Below are 27,157 nucleotides of genomic sequence, written 5' to 3'. Positions count from 1 at the left end.
CCTGGAGCATCACGTACAAAGGTAACACGTACAACCAAGGGAGACTCCAGGAAGTCCGACACATAACCCCCTTAAAATTGCAATTTGTCATTTTAATTAGATCAAAAAGACAACTTAAGATTGGTAATAAGCGAGCTTTACAGGTGCTGGTTGGTGAATTGTGTTACTTTTGAAGAGATCTGTTTCCACCTGCTTCCAGTCTTTATGCTAAGCTAAGTTAGCTTCATATTTTGTGCACATACATGAAATGTAATTCTTGGCAAGAAAGCAAATAAGCATATCTCCCAAAATGTCAAACTTTTCCTTTAATGCAGAAAGGTAGGTACTCGGGTTAAGGTTTGAATAGCATTTTGAAAAATTAAATATTAAGCTATAAAACCAGGCACCAGCTGTTAACCAGCTTCAACTTCTCACAGTGGCTCACTGTAAAGGAAAAACTACATACTTGGGGAACCAGATGAGTCCAAGGTGCTCAGTTTTGGAGTAGATGATCCTCTCATACAGATCATAGAGGGGTTGCCACGGCAACTGTAGGTCATCCCTTGATAGCAGTTCCTTCTTCCTGTTTGGAAAAAGAAGTAAATTACCATCTGTCCAGCCAATTTATAAGAGTTTTTGCATCTACTGCAGGCAGGTTACTTGACATTAAAACATTCGAAAAAAAAAAAAATCCCTGGTCAAGTCACAATCACAGTAATAATTTTATTTTGACGTGAGAAACTACAGGGTGTCTGAAAGGGTCTGTAATTGTGGGAAAGTGAGTCACTACCTCGCAGGCTGTGCTCAACATGATGACTGCCAACTTCCAGACATGTCTGCAAACACAACACTGTGATTCTCTTTTTTTTCCAGTAAAGTGAATTTGAACTGACAGCCGCAGACATTAGAAATTCGTAGGTGTAGATTTAGCTGGTGTAAGAAACACACAATGCAAATGTCCTATAAGGGGCTCTGTAGAGAAAAATGAAAGGGGCTTAAGATCTGAAAGTAGACACAACGCAACTTTTTGCAAGCTAACCACACAGTAAAGTCACCTTTTACTAGAATTCTTGATTTTTCAAACACCCTGTTAAGCTTTTAAACTGCATGGTAAGTAGTGTGCCACTGATGAGTACTTTATAAGCTTTAAAGCGAAGCAGGTTTTCTTTTTAATCCTCCTGAGAAACTTTAACATTGCTTTCCTTGTACTCTATTACTTGGTTCTTTGTTTAATGGCAATTTTTTACAGGAATAAACCCCACAGAAAAGTTGAGAGCCCCTGCACTGAAGAATATGCACAATTTCCACAGCCTCAGATTCCTCTTGTCTCCTCTTCTCTCATTCATCTAACAGCTATGGAACACACTCTCATTGGGGAGATTTGAAAAATGAAGGAAAGACGAACTGACGGTGCAATGTAAGGAATGAAAAAAGAAAAAGCCTATTGAGACCCAAATGCATGATGTTGAGTATCAAATTCATCTCTCAGCAGTGAGACCTGGCACTTAATATATAGTTAGCCTAGATTTTTCTCTTTTCATCTAATGGAAAACACTCAGACAAATGACATCTACATTAAGATGTTGTTTCATGATGGATGTGAAAATCATGGAAACAAGTGGAGACAAATGGGAAGTGATGAATGTGACCGTCTCGGAGAATATCTTGCAGTCGCAGGAGAAAGTGACAGATCTGATTTGAACGACAAAAGCAAAAAGTAATAAATGTACTGTCAGACCAACATGCTGTCTTTTTTACTTACTCTGAGTGAGTCTGTTGGAGTGCATGAGTCTGTGGGTGCGTAACAAATTACATTTACTCAAGTATTGTCCTTTTTGCACTGTACATTTTTGACATACTTGTAACCTATAACCTTAACTCCACTTCTTTAACACAATTCACAGAGAAATGTTGCACTTTTTATTCCTCAACATATATTTGAAAGCTATAATCACTCATTTCTTTTTAGATCCAGTCTTTACATATAAAAAAAAAACATATCAAGCTGATAAAAGGCAGTGGTTCCTCATCTGTTCGGCTTAATTGTTACCTCTTACAAAAAGGCCTTCCAGCAAACCTAGAGAGACTCCCTACCAGAGAGAGTGTTTTTCAATTTAATGGCTAAAAATAAATAAAAGGCAAAACTACTAAAGAGGTAGTATAAAAAACAACAAAACAAAACAAAGAGTAGAGAAAAGCACAAAAACTTTATATAGAATTGTTCTTTCCTCCCTCATCTAATAATACCCAAGATTTATTTTGTGTCTCACTGGATTGTGCCTGACCCCTAAACTGGGAACCACTGATTTAAACTATCAAACTGCATCTAAAGTAGGTAAATTGGTTCCACCTTGACCAACCGTAGTAGAAGTAAAAATCTGCTTATACACCGATAATAATCTAATGATGTCATTACTAATAATGTATCAGCCAAAAGCCTCGTTTTCATTTCATTTTCTCACACAGAGTAATTTTACTTTTGATGCTTAAATGTACCAAGAAGTATGTAGTAGTAAGACTTTGAAGACTACTTCATATGATTGTTATACTTTCTGTAACCACTACACATGAAGCCATATTGCTGTATTCTGATAATATGACTGAAATGCATTTCATCCATCACTGAAAAACAAATCTAAAAGCTGGGCAGCTAGTCAGAGGTTTGAAATGAGGCTAAAATAGTTGTTTAGTTGCAACTGAAGATCTAAAAACTAAAGTAAGATGCATTTTCTTGGAAATAACTCATACAGCATGAAAGGGAAATCATAACGGAGCAATGGCTGCTTTAAAGGAGATTACATAACTTTTGCTAAACAGCAGTTACTATGTCCACAAGTGACACAGAAAAAAATGTGCATTCTAAAACATACTGTAGTGTAACAGTAGCACAAATAGAGAAAAGCCGTAAAGTCAGTAAACTATTTCCGTAATGTCAGTTACACAGTAATATCTATCTAAGGTCAGCTAACATTAGCTACCATAAGCTACTGGTCATACCAGACCAAGTAAGGCTGTATCAACAAAACCCCTGAGTGTGCTGAATTTTGAACTTACAATGAATATTAGTTTTCATTTGTAAACGGCAATTGTCTAGTTTTTGTTGCAGACCTGGATTCGCCTGTAGATCAAGGATTTTTTGGAGAATGATGAAGAAAAATTTTAAGATAGAATGTGTGTTTGTTTTTTGCAATTTTCTTAAGAACTCCGGTATTGCACTCTCTTGAATGAATACCAATCACTACTCATTTTGATGCAGATCCATATCTAGGTGCAGGTGTGTACATTTGCTATAATTAAAAGCAAAGATTTAGAGGATTGCGAGGACTTGGTGGAGACATCCGCTCTCTGAATGCTTTCTGAGTGACTCTTATTTTGCTTTCTCAACGCTGCAGGCTGTTTAAACTTCCAAATGGCTTCGTTCCAAATGGCAGAGACGTAAGTGAAAAATCCACTTTAACACGTCATGTGACGTGACATCAGCATCTTGTCGCACAGTAATGTTTACCACCGGTGCTGTTCTGTGATCTCATTATACTAAAGGATACCAAAGGCCAGGAGAGGTTAATGCTGGGGTGTCCAACTTTTTCTGCTGTGAAAAAATGTCTGTCAATGCTTGTGATAGTGAATAATAATTTTTCTGTCATGTTTTATTAGTTATACAGCTATTTAATTTTGTACTGCTTAGTATACTCCATCCATCCATCCATCCATCCAGCAGCAGGCTGCAGGCAACCTTCTCCCCAGCCACGTCCTCCAGCCCCATTGGGGATCCCAAGGCATTCCCAGGCCAGATGGGATATGTAATCCCTCCAGCATGCTCTGGGCCTGCCCCGGGGTCCACAGGGAGCCACCCGGGTTGCATCCTAATCAGATGCCTGAACCACATCAACTGGCTTCTTTTATTAATAAGAAGATGCTGTGGTTCTACCAGATGTCTGAGCTCCTCACCCCATCCCTAAGGGTGAGCTGATCAGATACCCCTTCTACATGTGTGCGGTTATGTGTGCGTTCGTGTCACACCCACTTGAGGAGGTGAATGAGCAGCCGGGCGTAGCTCTGCATCATGTTGGGCTCCAGGTTCGGCAGCGTGACCAACTCATAGAGCAGTTTGATGAAGAGGATGTGGTCCTCTTTGCTGAACCTGCGGCCGTACAGTTTCAGAAACCTGAGGGTGAAAGGTGACCATCACTTCCTGCTTCAATTAACCACAGCGAACACGTCAGTGGCCCACTGTCCCAAAATGAAGCCTTGACTAACCTCACTGAATCTGAGCTGATGCCAAATGGACAAAGTGAATTAAAAGTCCAGGGCTTATTTAAAGTTAAAGGGCAGATCATGATGGCACTCTATATGTAACACCATGTGGTCTGTTTTTAGACTCTAATGACACATATATTCTTTGGCACTTTATTTCCCATTTGTTAAAGTGCAATTGACTTAAAGATCTACCTGGCAACAAATATTATATCTTATTTGTGAATCTCATACTACATTTTGTTTTAGGTGTCACTGATGGCACCAGAGAGGTACTGATATAACTCTATGATAATGTGTCACGATGTAGTTTGTGTTGTAGGCTACTAGCTGCACAGTCTAGCATTAAGTGCCTAAAGAAAGACCTTAAAGTACCACAACTTGAAAGAACTTTTAAATAGACTATTATCATGAATCCCAAATCACTTATTATGGGTTTAACTTGTGGTAAAACAACCTTACACAAACACTTACGAGAAGAGTTTCCTGGACCAGAAAGCGACTCCTGGCCACAGCTCCCTGAGGATGACGGCTCTGGACAGGTTCGCTTTGATCTCCGCCAACAGCTCCGTGGCCTCCCGGTCCAACCGGTCGGAGTAAGGCAGCAGGCTGTTATACACGACCTCCTTCTGAGGGATAAACCCAGCCATATCCCCATCCACAGTCATATCCCACTGACAGTCTGGTCACCTTTTCTGCAGTTTAGTAAAGAAAAAATAAATCTCTTTATTTAATGGACGTTGTGCCTTCTGGGAGGTGCGCTGCCGAAGTTAGTGCGCATAATCCGCTGTGTCCAGGAACCCGGGCGGAAGGAGGGTGATCACAGGGGGAAAGTATGTCAGACTAATTGAGCTGCGCAAAGCCGAAGAGAGCCTGACCTGCGACGTGCAGGCGCTGCGTTACCTCTCACTTTACACCTCACATATATCCACAGGCTGCATTGCCCCCGAGAGGGGGGGGGGGGGTCTTGCACCGGCAGGTGACGCACGACAGGAGGTCGAGTGAAAATGACTAGCCCACAGGTTGCAAGAAAGGCTGCATTACTTTAAGGTCAGGCTTTGATTTCAGCACCACTGAGTTTAATAAGAAGTGAAGCCTTTGATATGTGAAGGCTTTCATGTGTGGGCACTAGGTAAGTGGGCTGGGAGGAGGAAACCTTGCAGGCTTCATTCTGGACTACAAATCCCAGAGGCGCTGTATGAGTGCGTGTGCTGCGAGCTAATCTGCAGAATATTAGGATGTTCTGATAACTGGATTAATGCCCCTCTCCTGTTCTACTGACCCACAGCCCCGTTACTGGGGATAAACTGAGGGGCAGATTATCTATCTATTTATGTACGGTGAAATGTGCCGGTAATACATTTATTACAGTCCCCAATAGCAACTCCTGCTGATCTTATCCATGTCTACCTTTGCCATCTTATGACACCTCTGTCCCCGGCCCTCTCCACTCTAGCATTACTGTGCACCCTCCCATGTAAATCCTTTTACTTTAAGCCCATGTAATTCTCTGACCACTTCATGCTTAGAGTGGTGCGGCGATTGCAGGATATTGTCTGGCCTGCCTACCGCTGACGTTTCTGCTCACAGCCAGAGCTTAGAGCATAATGCAAAAGCCCTCTCAGTTCTTTGCTCTGGTTCCTTTCAGAGAAATGGGGCTATTGCTGCCACTCCACCTCTGCCTTTTCTTAAGATGCCAGATTGCACAAAGCGTCCTGTTTTTCAACCCTGCCTCAATCTCACTAGAGGTCTCCTGGATGCTTTCGCAGGTTTTGACTACAGACCATGATAGCCCTGCAGCCTTCAATCAGTTTCACCTTTACGAGACAGCGAGCGGAGTGCCCTCTTTAAAACGATTTTCTCTATATAAACACAGAGAAAGACAGACAGCCTTTTGAGAGAGATCCCAGAACAGAGTGTGCCTTCTTCCACAAGGCATATCAGCCCAGGAGAGTCACGCTGGACTTTGCCAAGTAATCTCACCCAAGTCTTTCCCTTTTATATCCCCTCAGATCTTATTACTTTTGGGCTTTTTCTGACTCTCAGAGCAGTGACAGCACCTGTTTTCACTGTCTCCAATTTTGAACTGCATCCAGGAAGAAACATGGTGTCTGTTCCTATTTGTTCTTCCTTGTAATGTTTTGGGGATCTGGAAACAGAGAATTTGTTGGAATTTTGTGTGTGTGTGTGTGTGTGTGTGTGTGTGTGTGTGTGTGTGTGTGTGTGTGTGTGCGTGAGTGAGTGTGTTTGTATGGGCACAGGCGCTTGCGTGTGCACGCACGAATGAGTGTGCACACATCTGTGAGATTCATTATTCCACAAGTGGAGTCTACAGATGGAAAATATGATTCAGGATGATGATGATGATGCCTCTTTGACTCAGCAGGGAGAAGACCCAACAGAGGGCGGGGGGGGGGGGGGGGGGGGGGCGAGAGAGAGACAGGAAAGAGAGATGATGATCCCAATGGAGGTAGATGTTTTTGTATTCCATCAGCTTGCTCATCTTTAGCTCACAATCTTCTGCAGAAATCAAGAAAATCCAGTCCCAAAGAACACACAGTCACACACACACATCAAGCTTCTCATTTCCACCAGGGATTTATGGTGATGCCAGTTTTCTTGCTCCAAAAATATTGGAAAATTCTGGCAGCCAATAAGTGCGTGTGCTTCAGCGTGTGAGTGCATGGTTTTATGTGTGTGTCTAAATTTGGAGGGTGAAGAGTGTAAATGATGTGTCTGGGAAACCTGCAATGAGATGTCAACACATACACACACACACACACACACACACACACACACACACACACAGTTCCTTCCATCCAGCTGGGTTTCTCGCTGGGAGATATGCAGCCCAGTTCATCGCCAGACAGGCGGGTAATATATGACCCCCGCTCCTGCCTCTCTCACACACACACACACACACACACGCACACACATCCAGACACACACTCTCAAACAAATACACAACCACATTAGAAGTTTCTACAGAACTAACAGAGCTGTCCGCATGTTCTTCACTCAGACTCCTTTCTCACCAAACCTCTTCCCTGTTTCTTTTGGATGCAGCAACGACAAATTTGCCGTGGAAGCTGCGCTGGTGATCCCCCGGTGCGGATGCCAAGGTGAGAAGGAAACAAGGAGACAAGGAAATAAGGAAGGCGGTAAGGAGACAGACATTCCATCACTGCCCCTGTGGAGCTGCAGCAGGGACGAGCCTACCAGCTGTGGTTTCTAATCGTGAAGAAAGGCAGAGCTGCGAGGAGAACGCAGGTATGCAAGGTTAATTCCCTCTTTATCTCCTTCTTCTTCTATCTCCCCGGCAGCAGCACTGCTTGTATTGCGCGCTAGTGTAGCAGCAGTATGGTTGTTATATTTCATGATGACTTCATATGTGATTTATGTTTGAACAGGAATGAGTCCGCTGAGAGGTTCCCCCTGGCTTTTTATATGCCTCTATGCAGCAGCTGTGTGTGCAGGTACCACACACTGCTCTCACATGTGCATATGCTCACACACCGTCTACCTTCATTCAGATTTATGCACAAATACACATTCTCCGTCCCTCGCTCTACAATCATTAATGTAGACTCAAGTTTAAAATCTAGCACAGACCACACACACACACACACACTTGTGCCTCCTCTGCAGGTGTGGGTGGTGCAAAGGTTGACAATGCGTCGTCAGAAGTCTGTCGTCATCCATGTGAGGAGCTGGTGATTTTGCTCACTGAGATCCAGGGCCTGCGTATTGTGACCAGCAACCTGCTTGAAGACCTGGAGAGAGTAGTAAGTTGCACAAATAAATGCACATGTATCTGCATGTTTGTTAAAGCTGTATTTATTTTGATATGGCACAGGCAAGAAATTGGATTTTAAAAGAAGAAAAAGAGAGAATTTTGGAACATAATAAAGTTGAAACATATGTTTTTTCATGTGTTTTGAGATGAAAAAGTTAAAGGTGTTAGTGTAACGTTTTAACATCAGTGGAAAGTTGTAAATTTTCATGATTATTCGGAACTATTTGAGATAATTTTTAAGAATACTACCAGCCTTTTCAGTGCACTTTACATTGTATGTGACAGGGTTGAGTTTTGTGGGAAATTTGTGCGACAAACCCAACATTGAGTAGTCCGTCTTCCAGTACAAATGGAACAAGCAGCAACAACCTTTATTTTTGTCAGGAAGCGCTGTGGTTTGTGGTAAATGTCCTGGTAGTTTTGGAAAAAGAAAAAATGTCATCAGTGTTCAAATGTTGGCCACTAATCATCTCACCATCGTTCGAGCCTAACACAGCAGGCCCCTGTGTATGAATACTGGGTAAATCTTGATGTTATACATATAAATAGAAAAAAATATTATTTTAATATTTTGAAAATGCTACATGTATGTTTTTGTGTTCTCAGTCAAGAGAAAATGAAGAGATGCGGATCACTTTGGCTGAGCTGAGCAACAGCAGCAGTATTAACAGCATCGGCAGAAGCAGAAGCAGAGGTGGTAGTGGTGGTGGTCGAGGTGGTGGCAGTGGAGGTGGAGGTGGTGGTGGTGGTGGTGGTGGTATTGGTGGTGGTGATGGAGGTGGCGGAGGTGGTGGCGGTGGTGGAGGAGGTGGTGGCAGTGGAGGTGGTGGCAGTGGAGGTGGTGGCAGTGGTGGTGGTGGCGGTCGAGGTGGTGGTGGCAGTGGTGGTCAAGGTGATGGCAGTGGAGGTGGTGGAGGTGGTGGTGGTGGCGGTCGAGGTGGTGGTGGCAGTGGTGGTCAAGGTGATGGCAGTGGAGGTGGTGGCAGTGGTGGTGGCGGTCGAGGTGGTGGTGGCAGTGGTGGTCGAGGTGATGGCAGTGGAGGTGGTGGTGGTGGCGGTCGAGGTGGTGGTGCCAGTGGTGGTCGAGGTGGTGGCAGTGGAGGTGGTGGAGGTGGTGGTGGTGGTGGCGGTCGAGGTGGTGGTGGCAGTGGTGGTCAAGGTGATGGCAGTGGAGGTGGTGGCAGTGGAGGTGGTGGCAGTGGTGGTGGCGGTCGAGGTGGTGGTGGCAGTGGTGGTCAAGGTGATGGCAGTGGAGGTGGTGGCAGTGGAGGTGGTGGCAGTGGTGGTGGCGGTCGAGGTGGTGGTGGCAGTGGTGGTCGAGGTGATGGCAGTGGAGGTGGTGGTGGTGGCGGTCGAGGTGGTGGTGCCAGTGGTGGTCGAGGTGGTGGCAGTGGAGGTGGTGGAAGTGGGAGTGGTAATGGTATTGGTGATGGAGGTGGTGGTGGTGGTGGCAGCATTGGCGGCAGTGGTGGCAGCGGCAGCAGCAGTGGCGGCAGTGACAGTGGTGGCACTGGCAGTGGCAGCAGCAGTGGCGGCAGTGGCAGCAACAGGGGCGGCAGTGACGGCAGTGGCGGTGGCAGCAATAGGGGCGGCAGTGACGGCAATGGCGGTGGCAGTGGCGGCAGTGGAAGTGGCAGCAGCAGTGGCGGCAGTGGCGGCAGTGGCAGTGGCAGCAGCGGTGGCGGCAGCAGCAGCAGCAGCAGCAGCGGCGGCGGCAGCGGCGGCGACGGCAGCGGCGGCGACGGCTACGGCGCTGACTACAATGATCTTGACAGAGACAGAGATGAGGAGGTCTGGTGTGTGCAAGACGGACGAATATACGAGCACGGGGAGGATTGGGAGGTTGACAGCTGCACCTCCTGTAATTGCCAGGTTTGTGTTGAACAAATCTCATGTAACTACAACTTAGTAGTGAGGTGTTCCCAGGGAGAGCTCCGTGATTGAACGGAAGATCTGTCATAGATAGACAGCAGGCCTTAACATTATTTAACTTTATGTGTCGCCCTGAGCTTTGACGGGAAGTCCAAGTCAATTCTACATTTTGATTTCACATCTCGCAACAGTCAAAGTCCTCATTTTTGTCATTTAATTTTAATCATTTATATACATGAAGTCTCTTGACTCTGACATGATTGGTGTAAGACCTGAATAACTTAATATTTGATTTTCTAAAGACTTGATTAAATACTTGAATTGAGACTTGAACACCATAACATTTAAGTCTTAAGTTTTGACCTGGTAAAATCCTGGAACAATAAAAGAGTCAGAATTCAAAGTCTCAGGTCCACGTCTCTCATGTAGCCAATAACCCTAAAGAAATTGATTAAAGAAATTTGGGGGAATGCGCATATTTGCTTTTTTGCCGAGAGTTAGATGAGAAGACTGGTGCCAGTCATATATCTGCCCGTTGAATATGAATCTAAGTGTCACAGTTCATTCAGTTATTCATTCATTCTCTGCCTGCCTTTGCCAAGAATCACTAACTCACTTGTCATTTCAGATCCTGCCACTCACACATGCCCTGCAGTAACCCCAGCCTTTCCCCATCTTCATTCCCCATTTACTTCTCAGTATACATGTATATACCAGTCCACTTTCACCTACACTCTGCCAGAGTGTCTCTTGTTCCATCCCATCCGTAGTCTTCCAGCCTTACCAACCTGTTAATAAAGGTGACCTGTTTTGAACTTTTTAGTGGTATCTCTAAGTCAGGCGTTTGAGTCCTTCTAATTCGTAGCATAAAGCCTGGAAACAGCAGGAAACAGCTGGCCTGGCTTTAGTTCTTAAGTAAAAACAATCCACCAAATCCAGGAATTCACTGCCACCAGCCAAGAAATAGTCTGGCACACCTTCTTTAATGTGCATGAGACTTAGAGGTGGTCAAGAGATGGCTAGCTTAACTTAACATAAAGGCTAAAATCATGGGGAGACTGCTAGATTGTCCAAAAAAAAAAAGCTAAAGCTCTTTTTATATCTTGTTTGTTTTGACAAAAACCTTGAAAGGCAACTTGTGGTTTTATGGGACGTGAAGAGCCAAACAATTTCTTGGCCGAGAGCAGTGACTTCCCTTGGACAGAGCCGGGCTATCTGTTTCCCCCCGCTTCTAGTTTTTATGCTAAGCTAACGGTCTCTTGGCTGTAGCTTCACATTTGACAGAGACACGAGAGCGGGATCAATCTTTTCTAACTCTCGACAAGAAAGCGAATAAACATATTTCCCCCAAATGTCAAACTAATGCTTTGAAATGTATTTACCAGTTGGGGAAGTTTGACTTTGTATCCAATGTGGTTTCATTTATTTCCAGAGCTGCCTTTGTTAGCATCTATCTATATTTTATGCTTGCTTCATCGACCTCTCCGAGTCTGTTTCTCCTTATAAAATATCATTAGTTTTGAGTCATGACAGCATACCGTTCCTCTGCAAGGACTGGCATCTAGCAGAAGCATCTGGCTCAAATAACATGGTATGACTAATAATATCCTTACAATATGAACACTGGTATGTCTCTCCATTACCTTGTTAAGGATGGAAAGGTGGTGTGTCAGCAGGTGTCTTGCCCCCCTGTGTCCTGCCTCAATCCATCCTTCATTGATGGAAAGTGCTGCCCTGTCTGTCTCAGTAAGTCTGATTTGCTGTCATCTATGATATACTGTTGAAAACATGCTCAGATCCCACAATGTGATAGAAGTATACTAACAGTGTTTGTGTGTGTGTGTGTGTGTCTTTGTGCACAAAGATAACGGAGACGGCTGGTCCCCATGGTCTGAGTGGACCCACTGTTCCGTCACCTGTGGACGAGGAGGGCAGCAAAGGGGCCGATCATGCAACGGCATCATGCCGGCCTGTGCTGGCCCGTCACTTCAAACCCGCAGCTGCATGTTGATGAAGTGTGAGCGCAAGGGTAGGACATCACTCTGCACATCTGATCCATCACATGTCTTGAATTCATTTATTTTCTGTGATTGATTGAACACGAACCTATCCAAAGGAAATAAGAGAATATTCCTCAAAGAGCAAACATATGGAACTTCAGGCGAAAGGATTTTGGACATTGCCGTCATAATTGGAAACATGTTGTTTTGGTTCTATAAATGTGCACACAGTGTGGAGCTGTGGTGATGGTCTGTGTTGAATTCTACTCAAACACATTCCCACACACAAAAAACATTGTTTTTATGCACTTTTATTTATGTGCATGTTTTATGTGTAGCGCGTGCAGATGGGAACTGGGGCCTGTGGTCTCCTTGGTCTGCGTGTACAACCACATGTGGAGAGGGACACATCACACGAGTACGTCTGTGCAACAACCCTCCACCACATAAGGGTGGCAAGGGGTGCTCGGGCAGCGCCAGGGAAACACAAGCTTGCAACAACACACTCTGCCCCAGTGAGTATGGGAGTACATATGCACACATGAAGTGTACTGTAGTACTTTGCTGCCTTACAGGTAAATAACACCATATGTTTGTCTGTAGTTGCTGGAGGCTGGACGTCCTGGAATGAATGGTCGCTGTGCTCAGAGTCTTGTGGAGGAGGCCTTTCAAGTCGCCAGAGAGAGTGCATAAACCCTGTCCCCCAGAATGGTGGGAAGCGTTGTGCTGGAGACGCCGTAGACTATGAAGCTTGTAACAAACAACCATGTCCCATAGGTAAACTTAACCATGTCCACAAACCTCAGGGAAAAGGTATATCTTAATTGTGTAAGCAGATATTGTTCTATAAGTAGGCTAAGCTTCACATCCATGGACAAACCTAATCCTTTTTTGTTGGAGGAAACATATTTACAAACAATAGAGGATTAAAAACAATATCCTACAGTGTTTATTCTCCCTTTATTCAATTATTGAGGCTTAGGACAGAGTGAATGATTCAAATATGAATTTCCATTGACCCAATCTTGGATTATTTGCTTTGTGGCTCTGTGTTTTCAGACACGTGTTTGCTGTCAAATCCATGTTTTCCTGGGGTGCAGTGCACATCATATAGCGATGGATCATGGGAATGTGGACGCTGTCCGTTGGGTTTACATGGCAATGGCACTCACTGCGACGACGAGAATGAGGTAATAACTACATATCTCATGTTAGTTAAAACTGGGAAGTGACAGTCTATCATGAGGGCAGGCACAGGATCAGACTACAGATGTGGGGCTTTAGAAACAAAAAATTCCTGAATTATTATTGCATTTTATAATGGAAGACAACAAGTTCAACGCCTTGAGAGGCTCTGACATAAAAACTAGCTTGTCAGAATTTTTCTGGGGATATCAAAGTCAGTCTGTCAATAGGGCAGGCAGTCAACCCCAGTGTTTGAGACTGAAATATGTCAACAGCTATTGGATGGATTATCATAAATTTTTTTAAGGACATTCATGGTGCCCAGAGGATGAGCGCTAAAGACTTTGAAGATCCCTGACTTTTCCTGTAATACCACCATGCAGTTGATGTCTCTGGTTTTTAGCAAAATGCCCCAACAACTATTGGATAGATTGTCATGAAAGTTTATAGTGCTATTCATGGCCCCAAGAGGATGAATCCTAATGTCTTTGGTCCTGCCTGATCACCTTTGCACTTCATGCAAGTTTTGAAAGACCCAAATGATATATGATTGGTCAGAGTTTAACCTCTAGTCCATAACTCAAGTCCCTGATCAGCTGATCTGACACAGTGACCATCTCAAAAAACATAAATATTCTGTCGTCAGATCCTGGCAAGACATAACACAGTTGTACAAAAAGTTCATGTTTGATATGCTGAACACGGTTAATCCCTCTCTCTTCAGTGTGAAGTGGAGGGTGTGTGTTTTACAGAGTGTGTAAACACAGACCCTGGGTACTACTGTCTGCCCTGTCCTCATCGCTACAAAGGCACACAGCCATATGGCCTTGGACTGCAGGCAGCCCAGGAAACCAAGCAGGCATGTGTTTTACTCTTCCAGCCTTACATGTCTTTTTTTGTACCAACTACTTTCATCATGATCCACTTTTGTATTCTCAAATGCTTTGCTTTTGTTGCAGGTGTGCGAACCATACAATCCTTGCAAAGACAACACACACACCTGCCACAAGTATGCTGAATGTATATACCTGGGCCTAGCATCTGAGGTCTTGTTCAAGTGTGTGTGTGCTGTTGGGTTTGCGGGTGATGGCTTTTTGTGTGGTGACGACTCAGATCTAGACGGCTGGCCCAACTACAAATTGACCTGCAAGCAAAATGCGACCTATCACTGTCAAAAGGTAAAAAAATGACAACACTGAAACTGAAGTAAAGAATTTTAATCTGATTATCTGCAGCTGTGTTCTGGTTGGATGTGGTTCCACTAAAGTGAGCTGTGATTGGCTGCAGGATAATTGCCCCACGATACCAAACTCTGGACAGGAAGACCTGGACAGGGACGGACTGGGAGACGCCTGCGATCCTGATGACGACAATGATGACATCATAGATGAGAGGGTGGGATCGTGATCGAGAGTAACTTTGAGAATACCGTGTCTGACAAACAGGTGTATATTCACATCCTCTGTTTGTGTATGTGTATGTATATGTGTGTCTGAATGGGGCTGTTTGGTGTAGGACAATTGCCCTCTGGTGTACAACCCCCGGCGGTATGACTCGGACAGAGACGGGGTCGGGGACCGATGTGACAACTGTCCGTTTGAGAGCAACCCACTGCAGACAGACACTGATGACAACGGAGAGGGAGACGCCTGTAGCATTGACATGGATGGAGATGGTAGGAGCTACTTACTTATGGATACTTATCCAATGCTTTGTTCTCTCCTCCCTCTTCTTTAATTGCACAATAAGAACACGGTTGTAAACAGGATTTTCCCCAAATTTAAACACTCTTACCCAGTACTGTACCCATTAGCTGCCCCGTATTTACAAAAGGATTTATGGTGTAATTTATTTCTCCTTTCCTCTAAGATGCCCATTTGTTACTCCCTTGTTCCCCGTAGTCTTGTTTTCTTCCAGTGTATCTACATTTAAGGATCACTGGAACCGGTCAGCGTTGTATTGGCACCTGATTCATACAACAAACCTCGCCAATACTGTAAATTGTGAGCTGTATTATAAAATGCTACCATAATTTACTGAGAAAAAGTGGATGTAATATGGATTTAATTACATTTCCCCAAACACAGTATTGATTGGTTGCTGGGGCTTGTTTTTATGTATCAAAAGAGTAAAAGCCACAAGAAACGTATTATATCCGATGTCTCTGTCTGCGTGTGTGTGTGTGTGTGTGTGTGTGTGTGTGTCCCTCTTTCTCCAGAGGTTCTGAATGATCGTGACAACTGTCCCTTAGTCTACAACACTGACCAGAGGGACACAGATATGGATGGTGTCGGAGACCAGTGTGACAACTGTCCCCTTCTACACAACCCACTGCAGGTTACTGAAAACACACACAAATAAAAACACACAATGCTCAAAAGATCACATGTATTGACTTATGTACTGACAAAACTACAGTTAATGTGGTTGTGTTGCCTCACAGAACATCTGGTCTGGGATCCACATTTAACCAGCGGGATCCAACAAAACTGTCCTAACAATTTATTAGTGGCAGTAAATCTTGGAAGTCTATGCGGGGAGTGGCTAATGGAAAACTAATCATGGAGTCCTGTGATTTAACTCTAATTTAAACATATACAGTATATTACATGCATGTGTGTGTGTGTTTGCAGCTTGACTCTGACAGTGACCTGGTCGGGGACATGTGTGACGACAATGACGACATCGATGAGGACGGCCACCAAAACTCTCTAGACAACTGTCCCTACATCCCCAATAGCAACCAGGCCGACCATGATAACGACGGGAGGGGGGACGCCTGTGACCACGACGATGACAACGACGGTATCCCTGACGACCGGGACAACTGCAGACTGGTGCCCAACAGGGACCAGCTGGACTCTGACGGTCAGTGCTGTTGCAATGGCACAGTAGGTCTTAAAATCCAAAACAAGCCTAATCTGCGGACACTCCCTCAGCAGATGTGAGAACAGCTCTGATATCATCATACAGATGTGAACAAACGCTGATTAATTTGCTGTCGCACAGGGAAAATATTTTGTGATAAATGGATTTTGCAGTCGTGCAGTAAAATCTTGTGACCGCGAGTCCAATGATCCAGGTCATGTTAATGTTGGACATCAACATAAACAGTTTATAGCTCTCTGCAGTGTGATTAATCATACTTAAAACATTGTTAAATCTATCCACCATCATACAGGACCTTCTTACCACATTTGTATGTTTCCGATCCAGTCCTTTTTGTTCCCTTCTTGGCAGAAAATCATAGAAAGTCGCATCGTTACACTCAATGTCTCTATACCTCTCTCGCAGGTGATGGCAGTGGGGAAGCATGTTTTGATGACTTTGACAATGACAGTATTCCAGATGCACTAGATCCCTGTCCACTGAACCAGGATATTGGGTCTACAGACTTCAGGAAGTTTCAGGTTGTTTTGCTGGACCCACAAGGCACAACACAGTCTGACCCCCTCTGGGTGATCCGCAGCCAGGGTAGAGAGCTGCTGCAGACGGCCAACTCGGACCCAGGCATCGCTTTAGGTCAGATGGGTCATGACTCCAGAAAAATCAAAACCCCATTCCAAGTATAGAGAAAATTGTTGTTGGAGTCTAAAAAAACAAAAACAAATGTCCCCTCGGTTTGAACAGGATACGACAAGTTCAGTGCCGTAGACTTCAGTGTGACCTTTTACGTGAACACCAACCGAGATGACGACTACGCGGGAATTGTGTTCGCCTACCAGTCCACCCAGCGCTTCTATGTTGTCATGTGGAAACAGGTGAGACTTTAACACTGATGATTACTACTATTGGCTTCAATTCAGTGGCAGCAGACGTTTCCTTTGAAATGGACCTTTAAAACCTTTAATTTAAGGTTGGAATCAAAAGGTATTTCAGCTTCAAATATCTCCTTGACCGTACTCTCCTTTGCATTTCTTACAGTTTGTACATTAGAGTTCTCACTCACAGAAATGGAAAAGTGCATAACAGAAAAGGAGAGACCTGACTTTTCAAGCTCATCTTTTTGTGCACAGCGACAGTCCTCACATACGTCAACTCAACCTTCACACTCTTTCATCCTCCATGTTCTTTCTCTCAGGTGTCTCAGGCTTACTGGGAGAAAAGGCCATCCAAAGCTTTTGGCACAGCGGGAGTCTCCATCAAACTGGTCAACTCCACCACAGGACCAGGGCAGTATCTACGAAACGCCCTCTGGCACACCGGAAATACCAGAAACCAGGCACGAACCAGTCTTTTCACAGTATATTCTGCTTGTCATAAAACACTAAAGTTCTTTTTTGAACAGGCAAACCTTCTCTAAGAATGACCTTGGACAGACTCTTCTGTGTTAGACTGATACAGTATACATCAGATACTAAAGTATAATATTCTTGTCCCTACTGACTTTTTCATGTGTCTATTTCAGGTCAGAACTTTGTGGCATGACCCCAATAAAATTGGCTGGAAGGACTTCACCGCCTACCGCATGCACCTTATCCACAGACCCAAAACTGGGTTTATCAGGTACAAACACAGTCATCACATAAAATAGCTTCATCATATAAGGTGTCATTTTTATCACTGGATGATCAGCAAGAGTCCTGAATGAGACAGAATCCAGAATATCCAGTTTATGTGAGGAAATTGCTCTTTCCATCTGTGTTTTCTCTCTTTTAACTGGAGATATTGCTCTCTTAAATATAGTCACGGTTATTTCTACAAGGATGGTCATAAACAAGTCAGCTGATATGTGAATCTGTACATGTATGAACTGTTCGTTGCTCGATTAGTTTTCCTCTTTGGAGCCTGAGCTTGTCATAAACCACAGCTGGATTACGATCGTGGAATTCGACCAACATTCGAGCTGTTGAACTCTTGTGGGCTTCCTCCGGGGACCAACAGATCTTTCCTAGTGGAAATACCTCCACATTAGCAGTAACCTTTTAACTTTCAATTTACAGTTAAAGTATTTGATATTATTGGCTTGGCCTTTAAAGGACCATGCCAATGTTTTAGCCCATTTACTACATGTGACAAATAGCAGACACTCAAGCAGACACTATTTCCCATCCATTTCTGTGTTCTATTAAAATCATCTTGTAGGAATTTAATATTTACTTGAGATGAGTGAGAATCATGTCTGTATCTATTTTTGTGAAAAAACATAGTCAGATCAATCTGTCTTCGCAACCACTAACGTGAAATTATATTACTTCAATAACACTACAAACAGGCAAGCTGCTTTGTGCGGACCAACCACTGCAAATGTCTGCGAGTGGATTTTCATAATCTAATGAAGTGAATGAAAACAAATAGCTGAAAATTCAAAAGTCTCAAACACTAAAGCACACCTAAAAACCACTAGCATCCCTGTAAAACAGATTTCAATTTTTACAAAATGGGCAAAAATATGCAAAAAACACTGGTATGTTCCTTTAAATCGCACATTTTGGACTCAGTCAGTATCAGCTCAGTTCATGTAGGTTTTAGTGGAACAACAATCTGCTGAATAACTTCTTAAATCTGTGGAAATCACATTCAGAGTCGCCCTTGAAGGAATAATTCACTCTCAGATGTTCTTACACTCGAGGATATCATCAATCTCCACGAGTTATTTTATGATAACAGTGTAATTCACTTTCTTTGTTGTACCCAGTTCTCCTCAACCTGCCACATCTACTTCTACTTAGTACTTCTCACTAATGGACTTTCAAAAAAAAAAACCGAAAAAAAAAAAAAAACCTCCAGGCAATGAGTTTTTTCTGTGCTTTGTGCTTGTGCTTTTGTGTTTATGTGCAGATGGAGAGAATCACATCAGTACTAAAGCGATGTTTTCAAGCCGAGAAAAAGAGAGGTGAATGAGAACAAGGCTGTTATGAGCGTAGCCCAGTTGTTTAAATAGTCTTATAGAAGGCTATCTTTGAAGCATTGGCTATGCTGCACTGTGGGTACAGAACGATTGTTGTGTAGGATGACTGTACAGCTGCACACTTATTGAATGTGAGCCTGAAAAGAAGCCCCTGCTCTTTGATTGTGAAGGACGGACACACATTGATTTTTTTTTCATTTTTTTTATGGCTGTTACAAAGTTCCATTGTAACTGCTTTAAATATCTCCCCATTTGACGTCATGTCCTCAATATCATCCCCTGGAATACGCGTTAAGAATGGGAACTGGAAAGAACGCACACAGAATTGCAGTGCTCATTGCCATTAGTGATGAAAGAAGGACTCAGATACCTTTTTTTGAGCAAAAGTAGCAATACCACTTTGTATAATATACATAAGGAGTAAAAGTCCATTCAAAATGTTACTTCAGTAAAAATAAGTATTTCTGGCAAACAAGAACACAGATACCCACAATGCATTTTAATGTTGCAGCTGCCTCAGGTGACAGTGATTCAGCTGTTTTCTGTAGTTGTTGGGTAAATGTAGTGGAGTGGAATACCTCAGACTGGAGGTACAGCATTTGAATGAATGAATGAAGTTATAGCTGGACTGTATCTATAGACAAATATAAATGGCTTCCATTGATTAGTATTGTATTGCTGTGTTCCTTTTCGCAGGGTGGTGGTGTATGAGGGCAGGGACATTTTGTCCGACTCGGGGGCGGTGTACGACCACACCCTGGCTGGAGGCAGACTGGGACTGTTTGTCTTCTCTCAGGAACACGTCCTCTTCTCAGACCTCAGATATGAGTGCAGAGGTGAGACATCCTGTCAAAACTTTTGTCCTGGCTACCGATCATAGGTGGAGGCAGCACTTAGATCCTTTACTTAAATCCTCTTCTCCGTTCTTTGTAAAAGCATTTACACCATTTGCAATCCAATACCTATGCATGATGCATAATAAAAGTATTTATTATGCACAAAATTGACCTGTGACTGATGTATTATTAGATAATAGATTGTTAATTCTGATGCAACCAAGAGAAGCCAAAGCCACTAAAGCTGTATTTTATAAGCTCAATTTATGTTTTTATGTCATGTTATGTTTCTTTTTTATTTAAAATGTTAGTAGTAGTATAATATGTACCTCTGAACTGCAATGGGGTAGAAATATAAAATAGCATAAAATGGAAATTCACAAGTCAAGAACAAGTATATCTTCAGCATTTGCAAATCCATTCCTCTCTTGACACGTGTCTCTCTGATGACCATATCTGTAATCTGATTTTCTTGATTTTTTTCCACAGATAACTGAAATTTGCCGGCACATTCAGGAAGCTCTACATCAACCCACCAGGGATGCACATTTATTCCGGAAGATCTTAATACAATTGAGAGGGAGAGAGGATGCACCAGATCCAGGCATTTGTCCAGCCAAGACTATCAATTACTGACCATCATCTATCTATCAGCTTTTCGTGCAACAGTATTGATCTCATTTGCTGTATGTTACTGCAGGACTCTGACAGCATCTGACAGTAACTTCTTATTGCTTTTCATTTGGGCTTTCCTATTGGTTGTAAATAATTATTTATTGCCAGCTACCAAATATAAAAGGAAGAGATATTAGGATGAACAGACGATGGAGTCAGTGGAGAAGATTTCTGGTGGTAACTTATCAATAAAAGACTTTTTTTCCCCAGTTGTTTCTTTTTTTTGTTTCTCTTCTGATGACGCCAGTGCAGTTCACATACGCCTGTGGAAACGTGGTCTCCAGCGCCTTCAAGTGGTACAAGTGATATTTACAAATGATTTAGCAGACAAAGGTTATTTGAGGTTGCAAAAGCCAGTGGTGGAAGAAGTCTTCAAATAATTTATTTATACAGGAATAAAAAAAATAAAAATACTCAATAACAATTTGTAACCCTGCATTCAAAATATTATTCAATAAACGTACTATCTCATTATACAGAATAACTGTCAGTAGTTGGTCAAGGTGGGGCTCATTTGAACTATTTCATAGGATGTTAGGAAACATACAAATGTGGTAAGAAGGTCCTGTATGATGGATAGATTTAACAATGTTTTAGGTATGATTAATCACACTGCAGAGAGCTATAAACTGTTTATGTTGATGTCCAACATTAACATGACCTGGATCATTGGACTCACGGTCACAAGATTTTACTGCACGACTGCAAAATCCATTTATCACAAAATATTTTCCCTGTGCGACAGCAGATTAATCAGGATGGGATGTTTAATCTATACCATAGCAGCATATTTTATAACATTCAAGTAAAGTCCAAGCAGCCTACCTCAAATACACAAGTGCAGTAGCCTACTTGAGTAAATATAGTTAGTTACTTTTACCAATAGCCAAGGTTAATAAGAATTGAATTAGTTATCACCAAACATAATATACTAGAGCAATGATTAAACATCCTGCAAAAAACAAATATAAACAACAAAAAAAGATTTCCTTTATAGAGAGAAATATGTAGCCAACATTCCTTAGAAACAATTAAAGCCATGTTTTTTACTTTTTGTTTTAAGTGGTTTTATTTTTCTGTAGCTTATCATTTACTTACTTAATCTTACTTAATCTTTTTTCTTGACATTATTATTTCAAAGTTTTTACAGAAATAAATCTGTGTCTCCAAATAAACCTGACCTTGTGTCTCATGGAAAATAAATCCTTTGTAATGATTCAAAACACAAAACCTGTTCAACCGGTTGGAGTGGGAAGTGCAGCAAGGCACAACGATACACACACACACACACACGCACGCACGCGCGCGCACACACACACACACACACAGACACACACACTCTCTCTCTCGGTCTCTCTCTCTCTCTCTCTCTCTACCTGGCGCGGTGAATGACTGACGTCACTAGCCGGTTCCAATGAGATGTGAAGAATGAGGAAGAGCAGTCCCTCCACCGGGTATAGAGGATAGAAGTCGTGACCTAAAACAAGGGCTTCTCTGAAGTTAGTAAAAGGTGGTATAGTGTAATTAATTGGGAAACCAGGTGTGTTTCATCTGTGGAAACAGGAGGGATGGTGCGCAGATGTACTGACGGCTGGTGCGCGCGGTTCATGGAGCGACACTATTCAGCGCTGAATTTCGCCCTGTTGGTTGTCGGTTACATCCTTTACCTCATCATCGGCGCCGGGATCTTCTCCGTCATCGAGCTGCCCTACGAGCACGACCTCCGGCAGGAGCTGAAGGCGGCCCGGCAGGACTTCCTCAACAACAACACCTGTGTGTCCGACGCGCGCCTAGAGGAGCTCCTGGCTCGCGCGCTGGAGGCCAGCAACTATGGCGTGTCGGTGCTGGGTAACGACACCGACCGCAACTGGGACTTCGTGTCCTCCTTGTTCTTCACCAGCACCGTGCTGACTACGACAGGTGAGGCCCGGGACACAGGTGTTAAAACACTGAAACTGTCATAAAGGAAATATGAAATGCATTTTTCATTTGAAAAGTTTAACTACAGGACAAAATATGTCTCCTGCTTCACTGAAAAGTTCACCTGTATGTGCACTGGAGTGCTGTAATTTGCATATTGGATCACTATTATCTCTAAACTAGTCATATGTGCATCTATATCCATATACTGTCCTAAACTTGAATATAAGTTGAGCACTTTCCTCTTAAGCAGATGGATGTGAAGGTCAAACATTCAAGTGAAGTAACAATAAGTAAAAGACATTTCTGAGTTGATGGATTTAATAATCATTTACTAATACTTAATAGATCAGTTACCCATAAGTCATTAATCAGAACAATTTGTGGGTTGGGTTAGGTTGTGATATAAACCTGGCTGCTCTTTATCCTTATATATTTGCTAATAATAAAGTTATGAATGTTGTTAATCCATGAATAGATGCTTCTGGGATTCTCACTGTCTAGTAAACCATCGCATCTGCTGTTATATATTGTCCATTGAAGGGCCTTCTCAGTGAATTAAAAGACAGTTTTTAAGCCTGCATAAAAACAATAGTCAGGTGCCAATATGAACATTATTGCAGTTTTTGCTTACTGTAATAATTCCTCCTGCTCATACTGACCATTAAAAGATCCCTGCCTCGGGTGTTTTGGATGGAAGCAATGGGGGACAAAATGCACAGTCCTCCTTTTGTGCAGAAATGCTGTCAGAAGTTTAACTGAAACTTTATCTAATATAAGGCTGAGTCAGTCAAATCAAGTGGACGCCTGTCTTTTCAATAGGCTGTTCCCTATTTGCAACAATGTTCTCCTGTTGAGCTGCAGTGAAAAAACAAACAACAAGAGGGAACTTTGTACTAAAACGTTTGCAACTTTGGAAGATACATCCTTAATTTGTCTAACAGGCTGCTGAAGCACCATATTAGCTTCTGATAAACTTTTGTAACACATTTTTGCATTGAAGCAAGGACTGTGGATTTTGTCCCTTATCACTGTTGTTAGCAAGAAAGAACAGTTTCCAATAATGAAGTATCCCTTAAAGTATCCTTTAAAGAGCTAAAATGACAAGTGTAGAGATGGAGGATGAAAATCCAAAACCATAGTTGCCTTATACAGAATTAGTAAATTATTTGTTGACCATTAATAAATTCATTAGTTACAACTTACAAACCCTGTATACAGTGACATATTAGAAAGTGGTAGTATTGTGTTACTGTGCTTGGACTTTCCATCATGAAAAGCAGTCGTTGATTTATTTAGAAGTCGTCACAGGAATATCTTGTCAGGCTTTAGCTGTTGCACCACCGCCTCTTACTCAGTAAATAGAAAAAGGTTTGGAAATGTTGCTGGGGAATTATTAGGGGTTTTAATGAGAATTCACAACCCTGAATCTCCATTAACACATGTGGTTGTTTATTTGTTAGTTCTGCTAGTCCACAGAGAACCCACCAGCCCTCCAGACCCCTGTAGTGTTAACATACATCCATGTAATTTATAAAGAGGGTTACTTAAAAAAACATTTTAACATTAAAACTCAATGAATAATTCACTTATTTATTCTGCTCACTCATTTATTTATAGTTAGTCTTGGATAGAGCTTTCCAAGAAGACAATCAGCTGTTGAATGAGCCTCTGTCATTCTTTTCCTTCCTCCTCTCTAATTATTGTTATGTGTGAAGCTTCACAGAGCCTAAGTGGCTCCTGCTGGAATCCCACCTCTAATTATATCGCTATAATTAAGGTTGTGTTGCATATTTGTTTGTGTTTTCAGGCTATGGCCACACTGTTCCTCTCTCAGATGAAGGGAAGGCCTTCTGTATCTTTTACTCCCTCTTCGGCATTCCTGTTACCCTCTTCTTCCTCTCTGCTGTGGTGCAGAGGATCATGGTCCTGGTGACTCAACGTCCAGTGTCCTACTTCCACCGTCGATGGGCCATGTCTAGATCGAAGCTAGCCGCCATCCATGCCACCTGCCTCACCATCTTCATGACCCTGCTGCTCCTCATCATCCCTGCGTTGGTCTTTGTCAACCTGGAGAAGGACTGGAACTTTCTGGAGTCGCTGTATTTCTGTTTCATCTCTCTGACAACCATTGGCCTCGGGGATTATGTCCCTGGAGAGACCCACAGTAAAGAGGCCAACCCACATTCACAGCTCTACAGGCTGACCATTACAAGTGAGTAGGTAGCTGAAGATATTGCCACTGCTGTCAGGTGGAACCCTTTTATTTGAATGAAGGACAAAAGGAATTTTTGATTGTACCCACTGGATTAGAAAAGGTTTCATGATACTGAGCATTGGTGAATTGTCTCATTCTGTAGAACAGTGGTTTCCAATCTTGCTGGATTGTCACCCCTCAAAGCAAAGCATTGTTCACTTGTGTCTCATTGTCTCACTTAGCATAAGTCTATGAGTTGTGAGCAGTTCAACCAAAAAGGGATTTTCCTTTGTCGTGTTTCAACTGAATGATCTTAAATCCCTGGAGAGGTGAACATTATTCAGTATTTCACAAAGAAAAGCAACAAGTATAAGAGTCCACAGTCATGCTAGCACCTCTGTGTGACTGTACAGTGGAGCTTTGAGCTAAATGCTAACATCAACATGTTAATGTGCTCACAATGACTGCTAACATGTTGATGTTTATCAGGTATTGTTTACCATGTAAGCCATCATAGTTTAGCACCAGTAGCAGCAGTATTGGATTAATTGGAATTTTGACCTGATGATGGCGCTGGAGGAAAAATCATCAGAAATTGTCCCCTAGTGGCCATGAATGTCTGCACAAAACTTCCTGGCAATGCATCCAACAGTTGTTGAGCTATTTCAGTCAGGGCCGAAGTAGTGGACCGATCCCCCAATATCCTGGAAATATGCTTCTAGCTTGGCTATAAATTGAAATGACCCCAAAATTTAGTAAAACTTGAGGTTACGCCAGGTTAAGAAAAAACAAAAAACATAAACATAGCTCTGAAATATTGGTTTTCTTAACCCCATACTGGGAACCACGTGATCCTTTAACTGAGATTTAAACATAAAAATCATTAAAAAAAATTACAGTACACTTTTTCATTCATATTACAAGTTCAGTCTGTTTTTCACCATTTACCATGCTGTTTAATCTGATTGACAAGGTTCAACAAAGCCTTGACTGTTAGCTACTACACCCATTATTTATAGACCAAACCTTCGTATGATCTTATTAGTCACAATGTATTGGACTTTGTTCCTTCATGCTACCATTGTGTGTGTTTGCATTCTCAGTCTACTTGCTGCTGGGATTGGTGTGTGTCCTTGTGGTGCTGGAGACGTGCTGTGAGCTTCCCCAGATGAGACGCCTCAGACAGAGGTTCTACGAAGAAAACGTTCGGGAGCTGGACTCAGAGACCACCAACATCATTGACCGGGAACACATGAGTGACCAGCTGACTGACCTCTCGGATGGCGTACCAGTCATCCCCTCTGTGTCAGAGCAGGCTGCGTCCCTACGGCAACACAGCAAGTCACCGCATTATACCCCAGCATCAGGATCAGCTGCTAACAGAAAGCTGAGATGACAGATTGTCTGCCAGACATTGTTTTTAAGGGACTGGTCTATGAACTTTTGTCCTCTATGTGGCTGCTCATGACATACTGGCACTGGCCTCTATCAAAATATGTATATAAGAGTATATAGGCAGTCTGACCATGTCTACATCGAAGCTCAAGCTTCAAGAGTCACTCAGTTACTTAAAAAGTAATTACTTTCTGCCTTTGCCAACATCAACACGCATATGTGTTGTAAAAGTGGGAACCACCCACAGATAATCAGGATGGCGTTGTTTTCTTGTTCTCCCCTGTTAATCCGTTCCCTGCAGATAAGAGTTAGATCTATAACGCAGAGGAAGGGCTAGGCCCCCAGACGGAGGAAAACCCAGTGAGTTTCCACTTCCTGCCAAGATCTCAGAGCACAGTGTGCCCTACAGGATTTCACACTCCCCCTTTGCACATTATATAATCTATGGTGGTATTTGCATAAGAAATTTGCCTTCTTGGAAGTCATAAAGCAGTACCAGGATAATGAGTTGTACCATCCCTTTCCTACTCTACATTATGTGAAAGAATTCCAAGCAAAAGATCAAATAACGAGGAGGAAAGAACATTTTTTTTTCCTGGTTTCTCACAGGTGATGATTGGCCTTCAGCTCCTGATGTCATGTTTACATACTTAGTTCATTGTGGTAATTATACTGCAGTATGTGTGCTTTTACCACTAGAGGGCAGCACTTTCATTTTATATGCAAAAGATATATTTATATGTTACTGGGAATTTATCTCTCATGCTGCTTACCGGAGTGTTACTTAAAAATATAATTAAGGTTCAAGAATAAGTCAGTGTTGGGGGAGAGAACATGGTGTAGAACAAAGAGGTTTTAAACATCCATATATTTTGTCAAAGCGATGCCTGTTACTGGAAGTGCTAAACTGAATGTACCGTATATGGAGGTGGATGCTTTAAGTGATTTTTTTTCACTTACAAAACAGCTTAAAACTGGTTGAAAGGAAGAGGGATGTGACCTGTCCTCTAAAGATCATTTTACTGCTGTTTTCATTGTCATTTTGCTGGTTTATGGTTTTGAGACAAGAGCAGAACTTTGTCATGGTAATTTTTATAGGAATCCAATCATCTTTACGCATAATGTGTAAATAAATTGTGCAAAATGAAACATTATATAATTGATTGTGTCTTTTTAAATGTTCAAATGACAAGCAAA

General features: G+C 42.6%; 4 protein-coding genes across 4 annotated transcripts in view; 2 read left to right on the top strand and 2 right to left on the bottom strand.

Moving 5' to 3' along the window:
- Positions 1-5,365, bottom strand: part of LOC130161951 (proteasome activator complex subunit 4B-like) — a 38,057-nt gene extending 32,692 nt beyond the window's left edge. The window contains exons 1-3 of the mRNA XM_056365355.1: positions 4,708-5,365; positions 4,004-4,144; positions 446-562 (exon numbers count right to left, since the gene is read on the bottom strand). Coding sequence (XP_056221330.1) covers positions 446-562; positions 4,004-4,144; positions 4,708-4,901 — 452 coding nt within the window. The 5' untranslated portion in view covers positions 4,902-5,365. The remainder of the gene's footprint in view (positions 1-445; positions 563-4,003; positions 4,145-4,707) is intronic.
- Positions 5,366-6,036: 671 nt separating this feature from the next.
- Positions 6,037-10,589, bottom strand: LOC130162823 (ice-structuring glycoprotein-like). Its single transcript, XM_056366662.1, has 3 exons — positions 10,544-10,589; positions 8,830-9,918; positions 6,037-6,095 (listed from the first exon to the last, which is right to left on the bottom strand). Exons 1-3 carry the CDS (start codon positions 10,587-10,589, stop codon positions 6,037-6,039), a joined length of 1,194 nt encoding a protein of 397 aa, XP_056222637.1.
- On the top strand, positions 9,511-20,657 carry LOC130162881 (thrombospondin-2-like). The gene is made up of 18 exons (XM_056366729.1): positions 9,511-9,901; positions 11,554-11,647; positions 11,766-11,930; positions 12,240-12,416; positions 12,505-12,678; positions 12,961-13,091; positions 13,811-13,945; positions 14,046-14,264; positions 14,374-14,481; positions 14,602-14,761; positions 15,305-15,423; positions 15,720-15,954; positions 16,381-16,608; positions 16,717-16,847; positions 17,168-17,308; positions 17,495-17,592; positions 19,634-19,773; positions 20,263-20,657. Exons 3-18 carry the CDS (start codon positions 11,864-11,866, stop codon positions 20,268-20,270), a joined length of 2,271 nt encoding a protein of 756 aa, XP_056222704.1. The 5' UTR covers positions 9,511-9,901; positions 11,554-11,647; positions 11,766-11,863; the 3' UTR covers positions 20,271-20,657.
- A 1,205-nt stretch (positions 20,658-21,862) lies between these two features.
- Positions 21,863-27,114, top strand: LOC130162769 (potassium channel subfamily K member 1-like). Its single transcript, XM_056366581.1, has 3 exons — positions 21,863-22,368; positions 24,179-24,583; positions 25,669-27,114. Exons 1-3 carry the CDS (start codon positions 22,017-22,019, stop codon positions 25,959-25,961), a joined length of 1,050 nt encoding a protein of 349 aa, XP_056222556.1. The 5' UTR covers positions 21,863-22,016; the 3' UTR covers positions 25,962-27,114.
- The last annotated feature ends 43 nt before the right edge of the window (positions 27,115-27,157 follow it).

Source organism: Seriola aureovittata, chromosome 21 (assembly GCF_021018895.1).
Source record: "Seriola aureovittata isolate HTS-2021-v1 ecotype China chromosome 21, ASM2101889v1, whole genome shotgun sequence".
Taxonomy (NCBI): Eukaryota; Metazoa; Chordata; class Actinopteri; order Carangiformes; family Carangidae; genus Seriola; species Seriola aureovittata.
This window is presented reverse-complemented; position numbering and strand designations above follow the sequence as displayed.

What these genes read in the sequence shown, in the direction of transcription:
- LOC130162881 (XM_056366729.1), top strand. Translation starts at nt 11,864, where the DNA reads ATGCCGGCCTGTGCTGGCCCGTCACTTCAAACCCGCAGCTGCATGTTG. An exon ending in CATTGACATGGATGGAGATG is followed by an intron (nt 14,762 to 15,304) that starts GTAGGAGCTACT and finishes CTCTTTCTCCAG; the next exon opens with AGGTTCTGAATGATCGTGAC. An exon ending in GGACCAGCTGGACTCTGACG is followed by an intron (nt 15,955 to 16,380) that starts GTCAGTGCTGTT and finishes CCTCTCTCGCAG; the next exon opens with GTGATGGCAGTGGGGAAGCA.
- LOC130162769 (XM_056366581.1), top strand. Translation starts at nt 22,017, where the DNA reads ATGGTGCGCAGATGTACTGACGGCTGGTGCGCGCGGTTCATGGAGCGA. An exon ending in CACCGTGCTGACTACGACAG is followed by an intron (nt 22,369 to 24,178) that starts GTGAGGCCCGGG and finishes TTGTGTTTTCAG; the next exon opens with GCTATGGCCACACTGTTCCT. An exon ending in CTACAGGCTGACCATTACAA is followed by an intron (nt 24,584 to 25,668) that starts GTGAGTAGGTAG and finishes TTGCATTCTCAG; the next exon opens with TCTACTTGCTGCTGGGATTG.
- LOC130162823 (XM_056366662.1), bottom strand. Translation starts at nt 10,589, where the DNA reads ATGGGGAATGAAGATGGGGAAAGGCTGGGGTTACTGCAGGGCATGT. An exon ending in GGGGTTACTGCAGGGCATGT is followed by an intron (nt 9,919 to 10,543) that starts GTGAGTGGCAGG and finishes TAGTTACATGAG; the next exon opens with ATTTGTTCAACACAAACCTG. An exon ending in CACTGCCACCACCTCCTCCA is followed by an intron (nt 6,096 to 8,829) that starts CCACCGCCACCA and finishes GTGTTTATATAG; the next exon opens with AGAAAATCGTTTTAAAGAGG.